At 40.0% G+C, this 16,319-nt stretch overlaps 1 protein-coding gene across 2 annotated transcripts in view; it reads right to left on the minus strand.

Moving 5' to 3' along the window:
• fam53b (family with sequence similarity 53 member B) overlaps positions 1–16,319 on the minus strand; it is an 80,934-nt gene that overhangs the window by 17,947 nt on the left and 46,668 nt on the right. For both annotated transcript variants that reach the window (XM_068002321.1, XM_068002320.1), the window contains exon 4: positions 14,142–14,935. In XM_068002321.1, the coding sequence (XP_067858422.1) occupies positions 14,142–14,935 (794 nt within the window). The remainder of the gene's footprint in view (positions 1–14,141; positions 14,936–16,319) is intronic.

A 16,319-nucleotide genomic window follows, 5' to 3' on the forward strand; every position in this document is an offset into this window, starting at 1 on the left:
TCCACTGAAGGGTCATTCCCAAAACATTAACCTTTCATTTCCCTTTTTTTCCCCCCTAAGGATTCATGATTTTTCTTTTTTCTCTCCAGTCCCTGACTGCTGGGACGGAGTCTGGAGCTTAAAACCAGAAAACGCTGCAAACCCTCAGCATTTGTAAAGAGAAAAAGAGAGATTAACATTTAAGGTAAAGAAATCAGAGGTCCGTTAAAGGGCCTTCACCCAAAACATTAATCTGTCTTTTTTTCCCCCATTTACAGATGCTGATGGGCCTATATATATTTCCAGTATTTTCCTTTTTTTGAATTTCAGATATCCGGCATTTGCAATTTTGTTTTCTTAATCCCACGTCTGCTACTAGGTGTTGTTCAATGGTGACTCACTCTCTAATTCTTCGCGTTTCACCCCCCTCCCTTTCCTTTGTGCAAAGGTACAGTCCCCACACAGCATCTTGCCTACCAGCACAACTAAAATCAAGAACAGTACACTTGGGGAAATTGCTGGCACATCCTACCAAGCTACAGTACAACACGTTGGGCCACCTTTGACTGCGCTACTTGACTAGGCTGAAATTCTCAATAAAGGCTGACAGATGGCCAGAATAGGGCACTGAGTCTTTAATTCCATTTATGATATTTTTATAATGAACACATTTTAATGACTATTTTGTGAACGGCAGTGGCTGGAAGTTCATTTAGAATGTTGATGTCCAGAGTCTTCTAGCAATTTTATTGCTACTGCTTGGAAAATCTGCCAATAAATCTCAAGACTGCTGTGATCTTTCCTTTCAGGTTTGTAGGCCTTGTTTTTAATTAGTGTTCTATTACTCTTGTTTTAATTTGTTTTCTAATTTATTTGATTAGCAATATAAATTGCAATAGAACAATCTAGCTCTAAATAAAAAGAGCTTAAAGATTTATGCTTCTGTAGTGTTGGGATCCAACAGCAAAAGCATGATTGTCCTAGGGTTAATTTTGGGATTCTGAGTTAAAGACAGTCTCATCTTGCTAGTCAGCAGAGTGATTTATAAACAGTTTAGAACTACCTAAGCTATCAAGGTACTTGAGTCTGACGTTTTGGTTCTCCCCCACTCCAACTTACTCCCATCTCCTGAACTCTCCATTCCTCCGACTCAGGCATCCCCCCTCCCTTCATCCCGCCATTGACAGCCTTGCCTTCAGCCAGCTAGGCTCCATGCTTTGGAATTCCCTGCCTGAGCCCCTCCACTTCTCTCCCCTCCTTTAAGACCTTCCTTAAAACCCACCTCTTTGACCTTGCTTTTGGTCACCCCTCCTAATATCCCCTTCTGTCTCGCCGTCCATTTGTTTCTGAGTGTGCTTTTGTGAAGCGCCTTGGGACGTTTTTCTAAAGATTATGCCACTTGTTATTGTTACGGTCTTCTTAATGCAGACTCTTCAACTTTGGGGGTGGGCGGATCAGCCAAGTTCAATCCAATCCTCACTCAACATGCACATATCCAGCAGGTGTCACTGAATGGTGATCAGAAGCAGCAGCCCTGGCTGATCTCTCTCTCTCTCCACCACCCAGCCCCAGCTCAGTCCTACTGGGCCCTATTATAGCACCCAACTGCTGCTCCAAAGGAGATCAGCTAACTCAGTTCAGACTAGGGACTGAACAAGTGCATCCTTCCACTAATATGGAATGCCAGGCTCTGCACTTGGTCTCAGAATTCTTATAAGGTTCCAACTTTTAAAGCATTCCACTGTCTTATCGCGTATGAAATAAAGATGTGTGTTATAGTGCAGGCAGTTCCTGTTCAGTAAACAGCCTGTTTGCTACAACATTTTATTCACTTAAAACATTACTAATAAAGCTGTCCTGTTGCCCAATGTTACTTTGTATTAGAAAACTTTATGACGTGTAATCCATTGCATGTAATTGTTACTTTTGTTCTGGTAAATTGTAGAAATACTACATCAACTGATTTATACAGAAGGTACTTATAATCTGTACATCATTTGGCCTGTAACAGGGTCATATCCAATCTAGGCTAAAGGAAAATTAGCCACTTAATAGGAGCAGCCAATTAAAGTTTCATTTACCATAGTGAATAAATCAGGTATAGATAGAAGCAGGTTGGGGATTTTACCTTTCTACTCATTTCACATAATTTGCAGGTGTTTATGCAAGTGATATTGACTACTTTGAATAAAAATTAAGAATGACCAGTGGCAGTATCCAACGTGACAACAGACACCAAGTTCACCGCGATCTCTCTAAAACATTAATTGTGAAGTATTTAAATCGGTACAATCTTCAGAAAACAGTATCTATTTAAAGAACTGCACCATTTAAAATCGTTTCCAATTTAGTGCTACCAAGAACAATGTAGTCAGCTCCCTCTCCATATAGTACAACCGCTCTGAAAGAACTGATCCTTTTTGGAAACGCCATCATTATTAAAAAGTTCTTGGCAAATCTTTTGTTGTAGGGGAGGCAGAACAGGCAGGAGTGCCAAATATCATTTTCATGAGGAGATGTCACGCACAAGTAGCATGGTGAAGTGCTTCAACATTTTTTACACAGTTACAGAGTATATGTGTTTACAAATGGGACGAGGTTCACCAATCACTTCTAACTAAAATGATGCTATCTTAAAAGTCCAATTTGGCATAAATTTGGTGAAGGAGTGCATTTAGAAAGGAAAAATTATGACTACTTCCCATCACCTCCTAAATCAATCAATGAATGGATCAAGTGTTTGAACCACCTCCCCTAAGGGGAAAAAAAAAGTGAATTAATAGAATTATAAACCACTCCTAGTGGCGAAGAAATGGCTGGGCCTGTGACTTTGCCCCATCTAATGTTTGAGTTCAGGTAGTTACTTTTTCATTTTATTGCAGTGCCCAGTTTCATGGCAGTTCCACACTCAGGCCAGTACATGTAACAAGAAGCCACTGTTAAAACAGAATTCATAAAGCTGACTAACAACATCAGTAGAAGAGGGATACTGTATCAGTAAAAGGATTATCAAATCTTACATACTGTACAGATGGATCTTGTGTATATTAGTTGATATTTTACAAACCCTTTCAATCTCTCTCCTTTTCCTACCACTTAGCTGACTTTCTGATTTCAAAAAGTGCTACAGTCCCAAATTCCAGAATGTAAATATAAAGCAGGCATTGTTTGTCTGTCTTATAGCCCATAAAATAAAGTCCATGCTGCCAATATACAGTGTGTCACTACAGTTCCAATCTAGCATTCACCAGCCAGAAACTGCTTTTCATACTGACCTTGAGGCAATTCCAACATTACGACATATGAATAGCTTAAAACACTCTCAGCTGCCAGCTGAATGCCATTCAGTTTGCCCAGGAATGCCAGAATATTTCGTTCTAGTGGTCCCAGCCAATATCACAACACTTATGAATCCTGGAACCTTGCCAGAGCAATAACACTGATATCAGAATCCCACATACAACAAATTTCAGCATTTACACCAATTATTGTTGAGTTCCGCAAGATTACAGTGTGAGCAGGGTTGCACACCTTAAAAGAATAGTCCAGACTTAATACTCCAAGTTATCTGACCATAGCTTGTCAGTAATGAATCTGGCAAGTCTCTCATAGATTTACATTTTTCTTTGGTGGCTATTATTAAAAAAAACACAACAGGGATAATCTTCCTCTCCCAGTGCTGTCCAGGAGTAATTAGTGTGGCATACACCAAAGCAGGCACTGCATGGGTGCACTTGGGGGCTTACTATTGGCTGCAGCCATGAAGAGAGGAGGAAATCTGCACAATTCTCAGGCCTTAAAGGCACCAGCTCCTTTAAAGGGGCAGGCGCAGTTAAAGCCTTGTGTCAGAGTTTTTTTTTTACGGGCACATTGCATTTTTATAGCACCTTTAACATAGAAAATGTCCCAAAGTGCTTCACAGAGGTGTAATCAGACAAGAATGGATGTTAACCCAAAGAAGATATTAGATAGGGAGACCAAAAGCTTGGTCAAACAGGTGGGTTTTTAGGGAGGGTCTTAAAGAAGGGCAGAGAGTTGGAGAGGCAGTAGGGTTTAGGGAGGAAATGCAAGAGCATGGGGCCTACAGCCAGGTACCAATAGTGGAGCGAAGAGAGGGAGTGATGCACAAGAGTCAGTGGAAGAGAGTGTTCTGAGGGCATTGTAGGGTTATAGGAGGTTAAAGAAATAGGGAAGGGCAAAGGCATGAAAATATTTAAACGAGGATGATAATTTTTAATTGGAGACATTGGGGGAATTGGGGGCCAATGTAGGTCAACGAGGACAGGGTGATTGACAAGTGGGACTTGATGCGGGATAGTATAAGGGCGGCAGAGTTTTGGATGAGGTAAAGTTTATGGAGGGTGGAGGATGAGGCACCGGCCAGGAGAACGTTGGTAACAATTATGTACGAGGCTTTTAGTGGCAGATGGGCTACAATAGTGATGGAGGCAGGTGATGTTACAGAGGTGGAAGTAGGCAGACAGGATATGGGGTCAGAAGCCCAAACTAGGGTTGAATTGGATGCATGCCAGAAGTTGTGAATTGTATGTTGCTGATGTTCATGTTTATTTAAAAGGAGTTATCCCCTGTGAATGAGCTTGAAATACTGTGCCTTAGATGGGATGGCAGCAGCACCCCAAGCAGTAATCTGAGGAATCCAGCAGTCTACCTTAGAATGAGCTCGTAAGAAGGTAACACTGTGATTCCAAGCAGTAAGTAAGGAAAACAAGTGTGGGTATGAAGAATGATGGTGCAGGAATAGGAGCAGGATGATGGTTTGACTGTGACACTTGTCTTTTTATTGCCGGAGGCATGCAACAGGTGTACAGTCAGGAAGAATGGGATTCCTATTCTGTGGTGGTGTAACAATTGTTAGGGACTTAGGAGAGGCCCAGGCTAATGACTTCAGTGGCTCTCAAGGGAGCTTGTTGTTCTTCCCCTCATCTGTCTCCAAGTGAGCCATATTGTAAAAATGGGGGAGGAAAGGGTTGCACAGCACTGAACACAGCCTCCATCACTAAATGTAAAATGTCCTGGAGCAGCAAACCCATTTTTATTTTTTTTTAAATTAAAAATAAAGACCTTTCTTGACCCTTATACCTGATAGCTCCTGAACAGTAGCTCAGGAATCAGTAGAGTCAGATTTTTAGGGGCAAAACTCTGACATTCAGTTGCATGTATTGCTACACCCTCCTAAAACACAGTAAGGTGCAGATACCTAAAAAGCCGTAGAGGAAGTTTGGATGCAATGGTATTCAGGGGCAGAATTGAAGCGAAAGGATTAGCACCCATTTTTCCTCCATATCACACCCATTTTTCAGCCACTATTTGGGAGCTTTAAAAGTACACCATATGTAAAGTGTTGGCAACATTAAATCTGTGTTGGCCAAATATTGCACTCAAAATATCTCGAGTGAAATGCCAGTGCCTTACAACTCTAACACAATATGATTAACAGGAAAAGTACTACATATATGAATGTAATTTTACAGGTGAGACGTAGCCTTATTTATGGTACGTACTGCAATAATGTATGACACATCTTAAAACGGCCATTTTTCTTTCGTATCAAAGAGGAAACAGAACGTAGGCGGACTTGTGAAACTTGTTTCCGTTACTGGCAAGTTCTTTTCAGGTAAACAGCAGCATCCAGTCTGGAGTGGGGGGGGGGGGGGGGGGAGAGGGGGGGCGGCAGGGAGGCTCTTCTGAAGAGAAGTTGGAATCTAATTGGTGAGTTTCTGCATTTGGCTCACAGCAACTTGAAATGATTCAAAAGGAAAAATTCACACGTTGACAGATTCTCTGTCTCGCATCCAAGTGACTTTTGACTATTTGGATTCATTTTGAAGATGACTTCAGAGCATATATGATCAGTGATAGTAAACAGAACGGATGTCATTCTAATACATTAAAATGGCTTATGTAAAGTATTAAACAGGACAAAGACCCTTTAAACATGTGAACATCTTGTGAAAAAAAAAATTAAAAAGTACTTAGATTAAACAGTCTGACTCATACAGGGTTTCATTTGTCAGACACTAATGGGGTGGTGCGAAGTCAAATTCTTTCTTGGTTTCCATTTTTGCTAAAACACATCTCCAGGATTCCCGAGAATTAGAAAAAAACATGTACGTAAAATATAGTTCACATCACACCACATAAAATATAGTTCATCACACCCAGCAGCACATTATGTAAAATATAGTTCATTACACCCAGCAGCACATTATGTAAAATATAGTTCATTACACCCAGCAGCACACTATGTAAAATATAGTTCATCACACCCAGCACCACACTATGTAAAATATAGTTCATCACACCAAGCAGCACACTATGTAAAATATAGTTCATCAAACCCAGCAGCACACTATGTAAAATACAGTTCATCACAACCATTATGATGCAATTGTTTTAAATCCAGGCATTCATTAGTAAAAATAAAGGCAATAAGGGATGGATCACCCTTTTTTTCCCAATCAAAAATTATTAAAATATATTCATTCACCCTAAACATATAAAGTAAAACTAGAAAAAAAAACATGTAAAACTATACAAATCAGCAACAGTGGCTTGAATGCTGGTCACCTTCCCACTTTATAGTCATAGTGCTGTGAACGCTGCGTTTCTACCAGGACAACTTCAGAAGATGGTTGCAGTTTTTGAACCATGGGAGTGAAGAAAAGAATACGAGAGAATTATAAAACCCTTCTGCTAATTATTCTGCCATGTGATAGGAAGGGCCAGTGATACAGGGTCAGCATCACTGTGAAATATTACTGTGGCTTTCTATATCCAGAGAGATACTTTGTGTAAGTATGTGACAATAAACAGCCCTGTACTCTGACAGTTGCTTTGTGGACTCTGTTGAAAGGGATTTCGGAGAAAATTTGTGGTGTACAAATCATCGCTTTATAGTCCAAAACAACTGGTCTATACTTAACAGCAGCAGAAAGGAGACCATGGCGGCTGTAATCTAGGTACCATATTCAAAGATCAAAAGTATTGCAACAGCTGAAGGAGGAAACAGCGGTTAGTTGGAGACAATGACGGAGACTGGAACCCATATTTCAGACAATCTTGGGAACTCAAAACAGTCCAACCCTTTTGTTGAGACAACAGCTCTGTACGTATAGGTTTGAATAGAACCCCTCAGACAGACTCGCTCTAGATTTTAGCTTGCACTGATTCTTTTCTCTTTTTTTACAATCAGTCTAATCTATTATCTGTATGGCACTCAGCAAGTAATAAGGACAGGACACGTGACGGCAACACAGATACAAATCACAGAATGCAACAAAAATCATTTAGAGGAAACCCATTATACAGCAAACAAAAGTGACCTTCAAATAGCACTTCACAGCAACCACAACTTGATGTGACACTGAGAGCTTTTTAAAAAACACAATGGGCTGGGGAAGGGGTTAAGTGTCCATGAAATCCTGTGCTCAATGTGGTGTATGTCGGATATGTGGTGATGCATGCCAGAATTATCACTTGTGGACCAGAGCAGAGCAAAATGAGTTCATTGGATTAACCAGAACCAATTAAAACAGGAACCCTGTTAATACCCCTAGGGTTGGTTAGTTCCACATTCAATGTAATGAAGTTCGTGACTGTAGCAAAATGTCATTAGTTACCTGTCTGTAGTTCGGAAGTACATTGACTCTCAGTAAACTAGAAACTTTTAAAATAAAAATTGTTTACTGCTACAAGCAGATGTCCATCTGGCAACCAGAACCTCTGAAAGAATCTGGATTAGAGATGTTCCACACAGAAGAATTTGGCAATAATCAGATCGTTGCATTTTAAACCCTGTTAACTTCAACCATGAGCTCAGTCATAAAATGCACCTGCAGGTTCCAAAAGCTTTTGCACGCAGTGGTCTGTAGAGTTGGAAGGCAGAACTTCCAATACAGTTATAATTGCAAATTTTCTGATCCTTACTCTCAGAGCATTTACATTTCTCTGCAGCTTTTTAAATGTGTACAACATCCTGCTTTGCTCACAGGACTCACTCTTATTTATTCTCCAATCCTCCTCCCATCAAACTTCTGCTTTCAGGTCAAGGTCAGGTAATTAATTTTGCCCTAGTATCTAGATAAACAATTGGTAATGTGCCTGGGATAACAAACAGGAAACCCTATCTATTAATTATCTTTAAACTACTGGAATTATCCTATGCCTCCACAGGATCTCTCTCCAGGCAGAAGAAGATCTGACACATTGAAGGTTTAAACTGTTAAACAGAATTATTCAACAAATGATGAAGAAAATAAATAACATTATTTTGTATACACATAGTTATAAATACATGCATACGGTAGAAATTCTATTATCTATTTCCTCAAAAGGAAAATCGATAAAATGTTGCAATCTAAAATGTTTTTTTAAATACTTCCTTTACACATAGTTTTTCATTTGTATTCTTTATTAACTGTGGAAGCTAGCTAGTCTACCATGTCTTCTGTGAACATTTCAATTTATTTGATTCAGCCTTACTGAAATGACTCTCTGTAATACTCCTCGAATGGCTGCCAAGGCTAATTGGATTTTCATAACTGCACGCCACAATAAATAAATAACTGGCCGTCATATCCATAACTGAGCCAATCACAAAGTCTGTATATATTTAAAATCTGCATGTTGGTCCCGCTGTTCAGCCTGTTACCATAGAAACAATAACAAGTTTCACAACACATGTACTGGTATAGCTGGGACAGTGCAGGTGGCTTTTTAGACTCTATGTGCTGTGCAGAATTAAAAGCTAGAGCGGCCAGATTAAAACAAGCCAGAACTGCTTCACTTTAATCATAATCAGCACAGTATAAAGATAGGATTCATATTCTTCAGAGACAGCCAGCTCTAGCAGACCAAATAGATTTTTCTCTTTGAGTCATGGCCAATACTCCACAAATGCTTTATGGCTGACAACAGCAATGGAAGAATTTTAGTGAAATACAAGACAAACCAAAAGCCAGCATCTTTAGTAAGATTTGAAGTGACATTGAAGAGATTTACGTTGACTTACGAGACAGCGCAAGACTCATTCAATGACACCTCTGACACCTGAAACCCTATTCTGGTTCCATTGGTTCAAAGGTTTTAACATGTTTCTTTATTAATGCTGTTCCTACACAGTGCAATCAGCAGAGCATGTTGGATCACAAATTTAACATGATACATAAACTTAACCCTATCCCTTATGCTGTGTGCTGGTTAAAGATGGCATGGTGATGTAACATTTTGGCTTTCCAAAGTGGTAGGACAGGGCTGGGCTGCTGTATGTCTCATTCTGAAAGTTCCTGATCACATCTGGGTCGTTGGCAGTGGTAATGGCCAAAAGCAAGGTAGTTCTCCACAGGGAGGGTAAATAGGAACAGTGGCTCAGTCAGCCTAAGCTACTCACATGCATCTCCTTGCAGCTAATTGCAGAGCAGCAATAGCATAGGCCAATAGCATGCTGCCTGTTTACTCTTCTGAACAGTGAATGATGTGTGGCACAAGAGAGGGAGGGAAAGAAAATTAAAATATTCAAATTGGGAGGGGTTGAAATAGTGTGCAAATATTTACAAGGTCCCAACGGCATCAATTTATAGAAGACATCGGGAGTTAACCTGGACATGTGTCATCTGGATTAACTCACCAACTATAACTGACAATGTAGGAACACAGATCCACTCTTCACATCCTTGCTGTCAGCCCAACCATCCATGTACTGAGTTCTTTCAGGTATCAGCCAAGTATCTATGCTGAGATGCCTTATGAATGCAAAGAATCCAATGTCAAGAGAAAAAAAATCACCTAAACCTCACCAAGTGCACTTTGTGCTAGAACAACACACTGGAAAAGATTCACTGGTATGAAAATGTTGAAAAAAAAAGATGCGGACTGATGAGGTGTCAACAACTTGCATATACTACTGTGACCAACACCACCCCACACCCCGCCACTCCCCCCGCTGTGTGCAATCCAAATAAATAAAAACATACAGTGTGCATTATAACAAGGAATATCAAACTGTGCTAGTTGCCATAAGGCAATATCAAGCAGTAAAAGGAACAACTAGCATACCAGAGGAAGGTTACAGTGAGAGACAATTGTACTGTACACAGCTTAATAGCTCTCACTCTTACGTCCATGGGTCAGCATCCTTACACAGCACTAAATCCACCAGCAACCGCAGTCCAGCTTTTGGAGTTCATGAATTTTCTGCAAAGCAGCAGTTTCAACTCAAGTGGAAGGAGAGACAAGGATAGATGATGCCTGCAGCAAGGTCCTAAACATAGCGTTACTAACAATCATGCTGGTAATCTATATTATTGTACGTGATGTTTGCTGAATGAGACTTTTATTTCACTCCTATCTGCAGTGAGCGGTAATATTTGGTACCACAGTCAGTGAAGCTTTTAAAAGTTTTTTGCTGACAACTTCAAACATCAGTCACAAATACCGAATTTTATAAAAGTCTATTGTGCGATCAGCTTTCAGTCATTTAGAATGGTATTACAATATTATAATACATTTTTTGGTTATGGTAAAATTCCAAGTTGGGTTCCAGTTTGCATTGGATTACAGTACTGGAATCATTGTATGTTAGCCATGCATACAACATGTAGTGTGATCATTGTGCTTTTGCTGCCCTCTGCAAATAGCCTTGTCACCTATATTAATTTTTTAAAATAAGCACTGAGTTAAAGAGACAAATATCACTCAGCTAACCCCTTTCGATATGTATTTCTAAATTTCTATGATCATTATAACAAGCTGATAAGTATTCAGAAGCTGCAGAAAGGTCAGCAGACAATTGATTACACGACAATGCTGCCTATTTCTGTTTTCTGTGATAAGCGGAGCAATATGTTTCCTAAGGGGTTCCACAGGAATCTCCAATTACCTTACACCAAAGATATTGATTAAAAGCTCCTATTTAGTGTGTGCCTGCAAATCCTTTGTGTAACTAACCTTGGCTCAATAAAATGCATCTGTTGTGAACATGAGTCACAAACAAAGCAAGCTAATTGACTGGTAAGATCTGCACGTAAACTAATGTTTACTTTACATAAAGATAAGGGAACAGCACAAGTAGATTTTACTGTAAAAGACACCATTATTACTGAACATGCAACCATTTTATTCCTTTATTTCCACCTTTATTAAATCAAATTTGTTTGCTACAAAATAGAAATATCTCTGGCCAGCGAGAGATTGGACATCATTAAATTTCTTCAATATTTCTAAGCATACTTTCTAATTGAAAAGCATTTGTGATTGTAGTTATTATATTTAAGCTGCAGTAGAAATATATTGGATAGCTTCTCTAATCGCTTAGTAAATAAATGTAACACCTGACATAGAACTGAACCATACAGACCAGGAAGGCACAGAGCTTGATCCTTTACTAAGTGTGTCAGTTAGAGTGCTACAATCGGCCTTAGTGACCCTGAGCTAGGGAGGAGAAACAAATTTGGCTACAACGCCCTCACCCCTCCCTCCCATAATCAATTAACCAAAACATTCACTGTTTACACTAAAACTAAAGAGGTACTGATGGGTGGCCAGCACCTATTGGACCATATTCTAGCAGGAGCCAAGAAGGAAAGGAGAAAATTTGAGAGTGCAAAGTATGCTGGAAAATAAGTAGAGGTAAATGTTAAAATCATTTTGTGAGCCATCAAGTAACAAATAATGGAAAAGGTGGACTTTTGCTACATTTTCTAAACAGCCCTTAATAGTCTAATATTTCAGCAACCCCTTCTCCTACCTCAAAATGGCAGCAAATGTTACCAAATACAAATACAATGAAGGTATCTTTCTATGTGGTTAAAGGACTTTTCCATTCACTGTTTCAGACCTTCCAATTCCAGGAGTGTTTTATGAAGTTGACGATTTAATCAAGTCCCAAAGACATAAGGCGTAGCCAAACTGGCTGGGGCTCAGGGGTTGCTCCAGGTCACTTAGAAGCTTCATTTACTCTGTCTGCTATAAAATAGACCAGACACTAAGTAATAAGATGTTTAGGTATATTAAAAAATGCAGGCGATTGTTCAGAAATGATAGAGAATTGGAAGGTCTGCTGTTGCAGTACAGCAAATCTAATTTACAAAATGCTCCTTAAACACAAAATATGTGGGACAGCAGTGAAAGGTGCAGAATATCACCCTGAAAAGAAACGGCAAATGGAAAAAGCAACTGGAAATATGAGGAATCCCTTCTACCTTTCACTTTGCACTACTTCCAACATCACTGACCACCTTTCTCCAGTGTCATTTCAATAAAACACACTAAAATAAGACAGTTTCACAAGCTGAATTTTTCTTTTTGAAATGAATATCGTTTTGAATAGCTTATTGTAGCTGGGATCAGTTATGGACTCACTGGGCCATCAATGAATTGATCGTGGCTCGATCTCTCCACTTCCAGCTTAATCATTACCAACGCAAAAAAGTGGGAATACATGTTGAGATCTTTGACTTTGGATGGTCAGTTTTGTTGTTATTGCCAGGATTTTTTGATGGTCTCAGATTGGCTTCAGAAACTCAAACCAATCCAGAAATACAGAAGTTCAGCTTCCAACCAGCTGAATCTCACTGAAGCCACAAAGATGAATTAAAAATTTAGAACATTGTAATATGAAAGGAGTAAGATTTATACTGAAAAGGATAGTATTGATTATAATTCTGACTGGATACTAAGCAGAGAATATTTGTTACAAACTGGATAACCAGGTGGTGAAGGATAGAATACTAGAGCCTGGTCTTCAGTTGCTTCCAAGCCTTTATTCACGGAGATCAACACAACCCACAACCTAGATAAGCTCTCTTATTGATACGAAAGTCCCCAATTGATATGCACCACCTGAATACAATTAACACTAATTAATGTAAATCACATGGCTACAATTAACACATTATTCAGGATGCACATGCGCCGCCCATAGGAAATGGGTCAGGCTATCTCCACCGTATTTGGGGTAAAATTCCATTATTTGCTGAAGATATCATACGGTTTCTTTGTAGCATGGAAATTCAGCTCAAAATGAAGGAAAGGAAATGTTGCAGGTCATTTAACATTTTCAGAACAGTTCCTTTTCCAGATTTATTCCTCCCTTACACAAGTGCGCGAACAAAAATGTTGATCCCTAATCAGATTTTTACTTTCCTGTTAAAATGTAATTGTGCACAAGTCCAAATAATACTGCCTTGGAAACTCAATGGTCCAGAATTTGCTGTAGCCGGTCAACGAACGCGCCCACCATTAGTTTGACTTGCCCATAACTGTTTAACGTCCGTGAGATTTTGCACTGCAAATTGCTGGAAATGCAAGATGGAAATGGTGCGGCATCTGAGACCTGTGTGAACGGGGCAAGCAACTGTGTATCTCCTTAACCAATCAGATTGAAGGATTGTTAAATGAACAGTGTTGAGTCTCTACAAGGAAGCGTAAACTAGAGTAGTGAATTCAATGTCAAATCCGGTACAGAAAGAGAAAGGGAAAGAAAGATTGGATTAAGAGTGACAAAAAAAGAAAGAAAAAGTTTTTTTTAAAATGTAATTTAATTTTTTTTTAAATCCTCCAACAACAATTAAAAGCTGAAAGAATGAGACGCCGTTAAAAAGGGTACTTAGACTGAAATGGACAAGCCCTAACTTTGTGGCGAGTTTTGTTCGTATTTATCATACAAGTACAGGAAATTCACGCCGTTCAATGCATTTGAATGGTGAGTCAGACAGCGAGATGCTGCTTTCGGGAAGCTAACGGCGGATCGACGCATCTCGGACAGCAACTTCCGGATTTTCACGTTTAACTGTGCGTTTGCCCTTGCCTGAAGTTGCTGTGCTATTTGTGCATAAATAACAGTAAGCGCTGTTAGCCTCACCATTATTTTGACAGCAAATTCTGGGCCATCATAATCTTGTGAAAATGTCACGTGATCTCCCACCACAATGAAACTGCATCTGTTTTACATACTTTAAAATTTTACAGATAAGTCACACCCAAAGTGCTTATGTCCTCATGTATATACAGAGCAGTGGTATATACACCAATGTGATTTATAATCCATTATTGCTGCAGTTTGTTTTATGTGCATTTAGAGAGGGAACAGGAGTTGAAGTGAATGCCAGCCTAAGCCTACAGTTTGCCACATTGACATTTCATACCTGAGTCATCTTGGCAAGGTCAAGCGATGGCCTTTGCTCTTGTACTTCTTCCGGTCTGCGACGTTTCATCCCAACTTTCTGATCATTGTGTACACACGGCTGAGATCTGCACCGGAGTAGACGGCTGGTCTGTTGCGCAGGCTCAGGGGTTGCAGCAAAGGTGCTGTTTGTGGACGGTGTGCTGAGCTCCAGCACAGATATCTGCTCATGAGATACAGAAAGGGGTCGCAGCAGACCGACCCCAGACGCAACTCCTGAATCGGAATCATGACGCAGATCATCTTCAAACCTTCCACAAGTGGGCGATGTCCAAAAGCCCTGACCCTGGGGGCACACAGGCCTGTTGCTGGTGGCCAAGGGTTCACACGGAAAAGAAAAGACATTGGATCTTGAAGGCAGACTAAAACTTGAACTCCTCTGCATCGTAGACACCCCGTTTGAACAATGTTGCACACTGCTCCCACTGTGGCAGCGTCTTTTATCTACTGGAGTCCACACCTTTGACCCACTCGGTTTCCACGGTGACCGACAGCTGGACAGTTCATCTGAAAACGACAGTGACCTACACTGGCGTTTGCTGGGAGGTGCTGACGGATTTCCATTTCGATCACTGAGGCTGAGGTCTTTGATTAAACTGGTCACAGCAGAAGCTGGATTTGAATCACTTGGCCAGACTGCATTCTCTTGACACTCATCTGAGCCGGTCAAACAAGTCCAAGGTGGATCCAGATTATTGGTGGTTTGCTCAAGGTCAATTTGACACTTCCTGCTGAGGTCTCTCCACCGATCGCCCTCTTTTTATTTCAAACAAACAAACAAAAAGATTTTATTAGTCTGTACCCTGATGCCACAGCATGTATTAGTTCTTAAGGAAAGAAACATTTTAAAAGGAATGGTATATCTTAATTTAAAAATCTATCTTTTAAACTTAAATATTCACTTACCCTCAGTCCTTCAAAAAGGTATCATTTTGTTTTAATTAGATGATTTGGAAAAGGGTTAGTCTAGCTGTCTCCATTCTACATACGTCCATCAAATTGTGGGTCAAATATAGGGCACCCACAATTTTGGCTCACTATTGTCCCCATCAGTGACATGGTGATAAATGGGGCCACTTGGGTTGAGGAAATGCTACCCCAACCCTTTTCCAAGTCACTTCATCTGAAAATGAATAACCTCAGTCTGCCCATGTTGAAGTTGGGTACCAGGACTATTTCTTGGTTGAAAAGTATTTATTGTTTTCCCCTAGCAACAGAATCTTAGTGTTAGCAGTTCCCCTACCAACAATAAGTGCTGGATGGCTAGATGTTCCTATCCACATTGCCATGACTCTAACCAGTAGCTCTAAAGAATCAGAGGAATAAGAGGCAGCTGAGAGATGCTGATAAGTGTACAACTGTCTCTTTTTATTGCACTGAGGATTATGGGTTAATGTAGTTCCTCTTTTGGCACTAAGTGATCATCTCAATTTACCAAAAACTTAAACAGTTCTGTCCTGCCAAAGCAGTTGCTTACATTTATGGCAAGCGATTGTGAAAAGTAAAACATTCCATGACAAATCCTGCAAATTTCTACAAATGCCGTATGTAGCAAACTTTACTGTTTGAATATCGCAATTTTATTTAAAAAGTACCAAAGGGTTCTGAGCAATACTCTCAGTTTGGCTCAATGGTAGCACTCTCAGCTCCAAGTCAGAACAACGTGGCTTCGACCCGCACAATGGATCTGAGCATATAATCTAGATTAACACTTCAATGTAGTAATGCGGGAGTTCTGCATTGTTGGAGGTGCCGTTGTTGCAGCATCCAACTAATTCTTAAATGATTCCAGAGTTTTGATTTGAGAGTAGGATGTGGGAGGAACAACAACAACAACAACAACTTGCATTTATATTGCCACAAGTTCAAACTAGTAAAAAGGTAAATTTAGGGCTAATATCAGGAAGTTCTTCTTCACGCATTTGCTCCTTTTTAACTTAACCCGCCTGGTGAGAACGGAGCGAGTTCAGACCTGACGCCTGATTTACACGCTGCCTAATGTTACGCTCCATTGAAATCAGACAAGGTGTAAATTGGGCGTCCAACCTGAACTCACCTTTCTCGTTAGGCGTGTTAGGTTAAAATCGGGGCTAGAGAGTCATCAATACTTGGAATGGATTCCCTGATAAAATATTGGGGA

This window comes from Heptranchias perlo, chromosome 21 (genome assembly GCF_035084215.1).
Source record: "Heptranchias perlo isolate sHepPer1 chromosome 21, sHepPer1.hap1, whole genome shotgun sequence".
In the NCBI taxonomy this organism is placed as follows: domain Eukaryota; kingdom Metazoa; phylum Chordata; class Chondrichthyes; order Hexanchiformes; family Hexanchidae; genus Heptranchias; species Heptranchias perlo.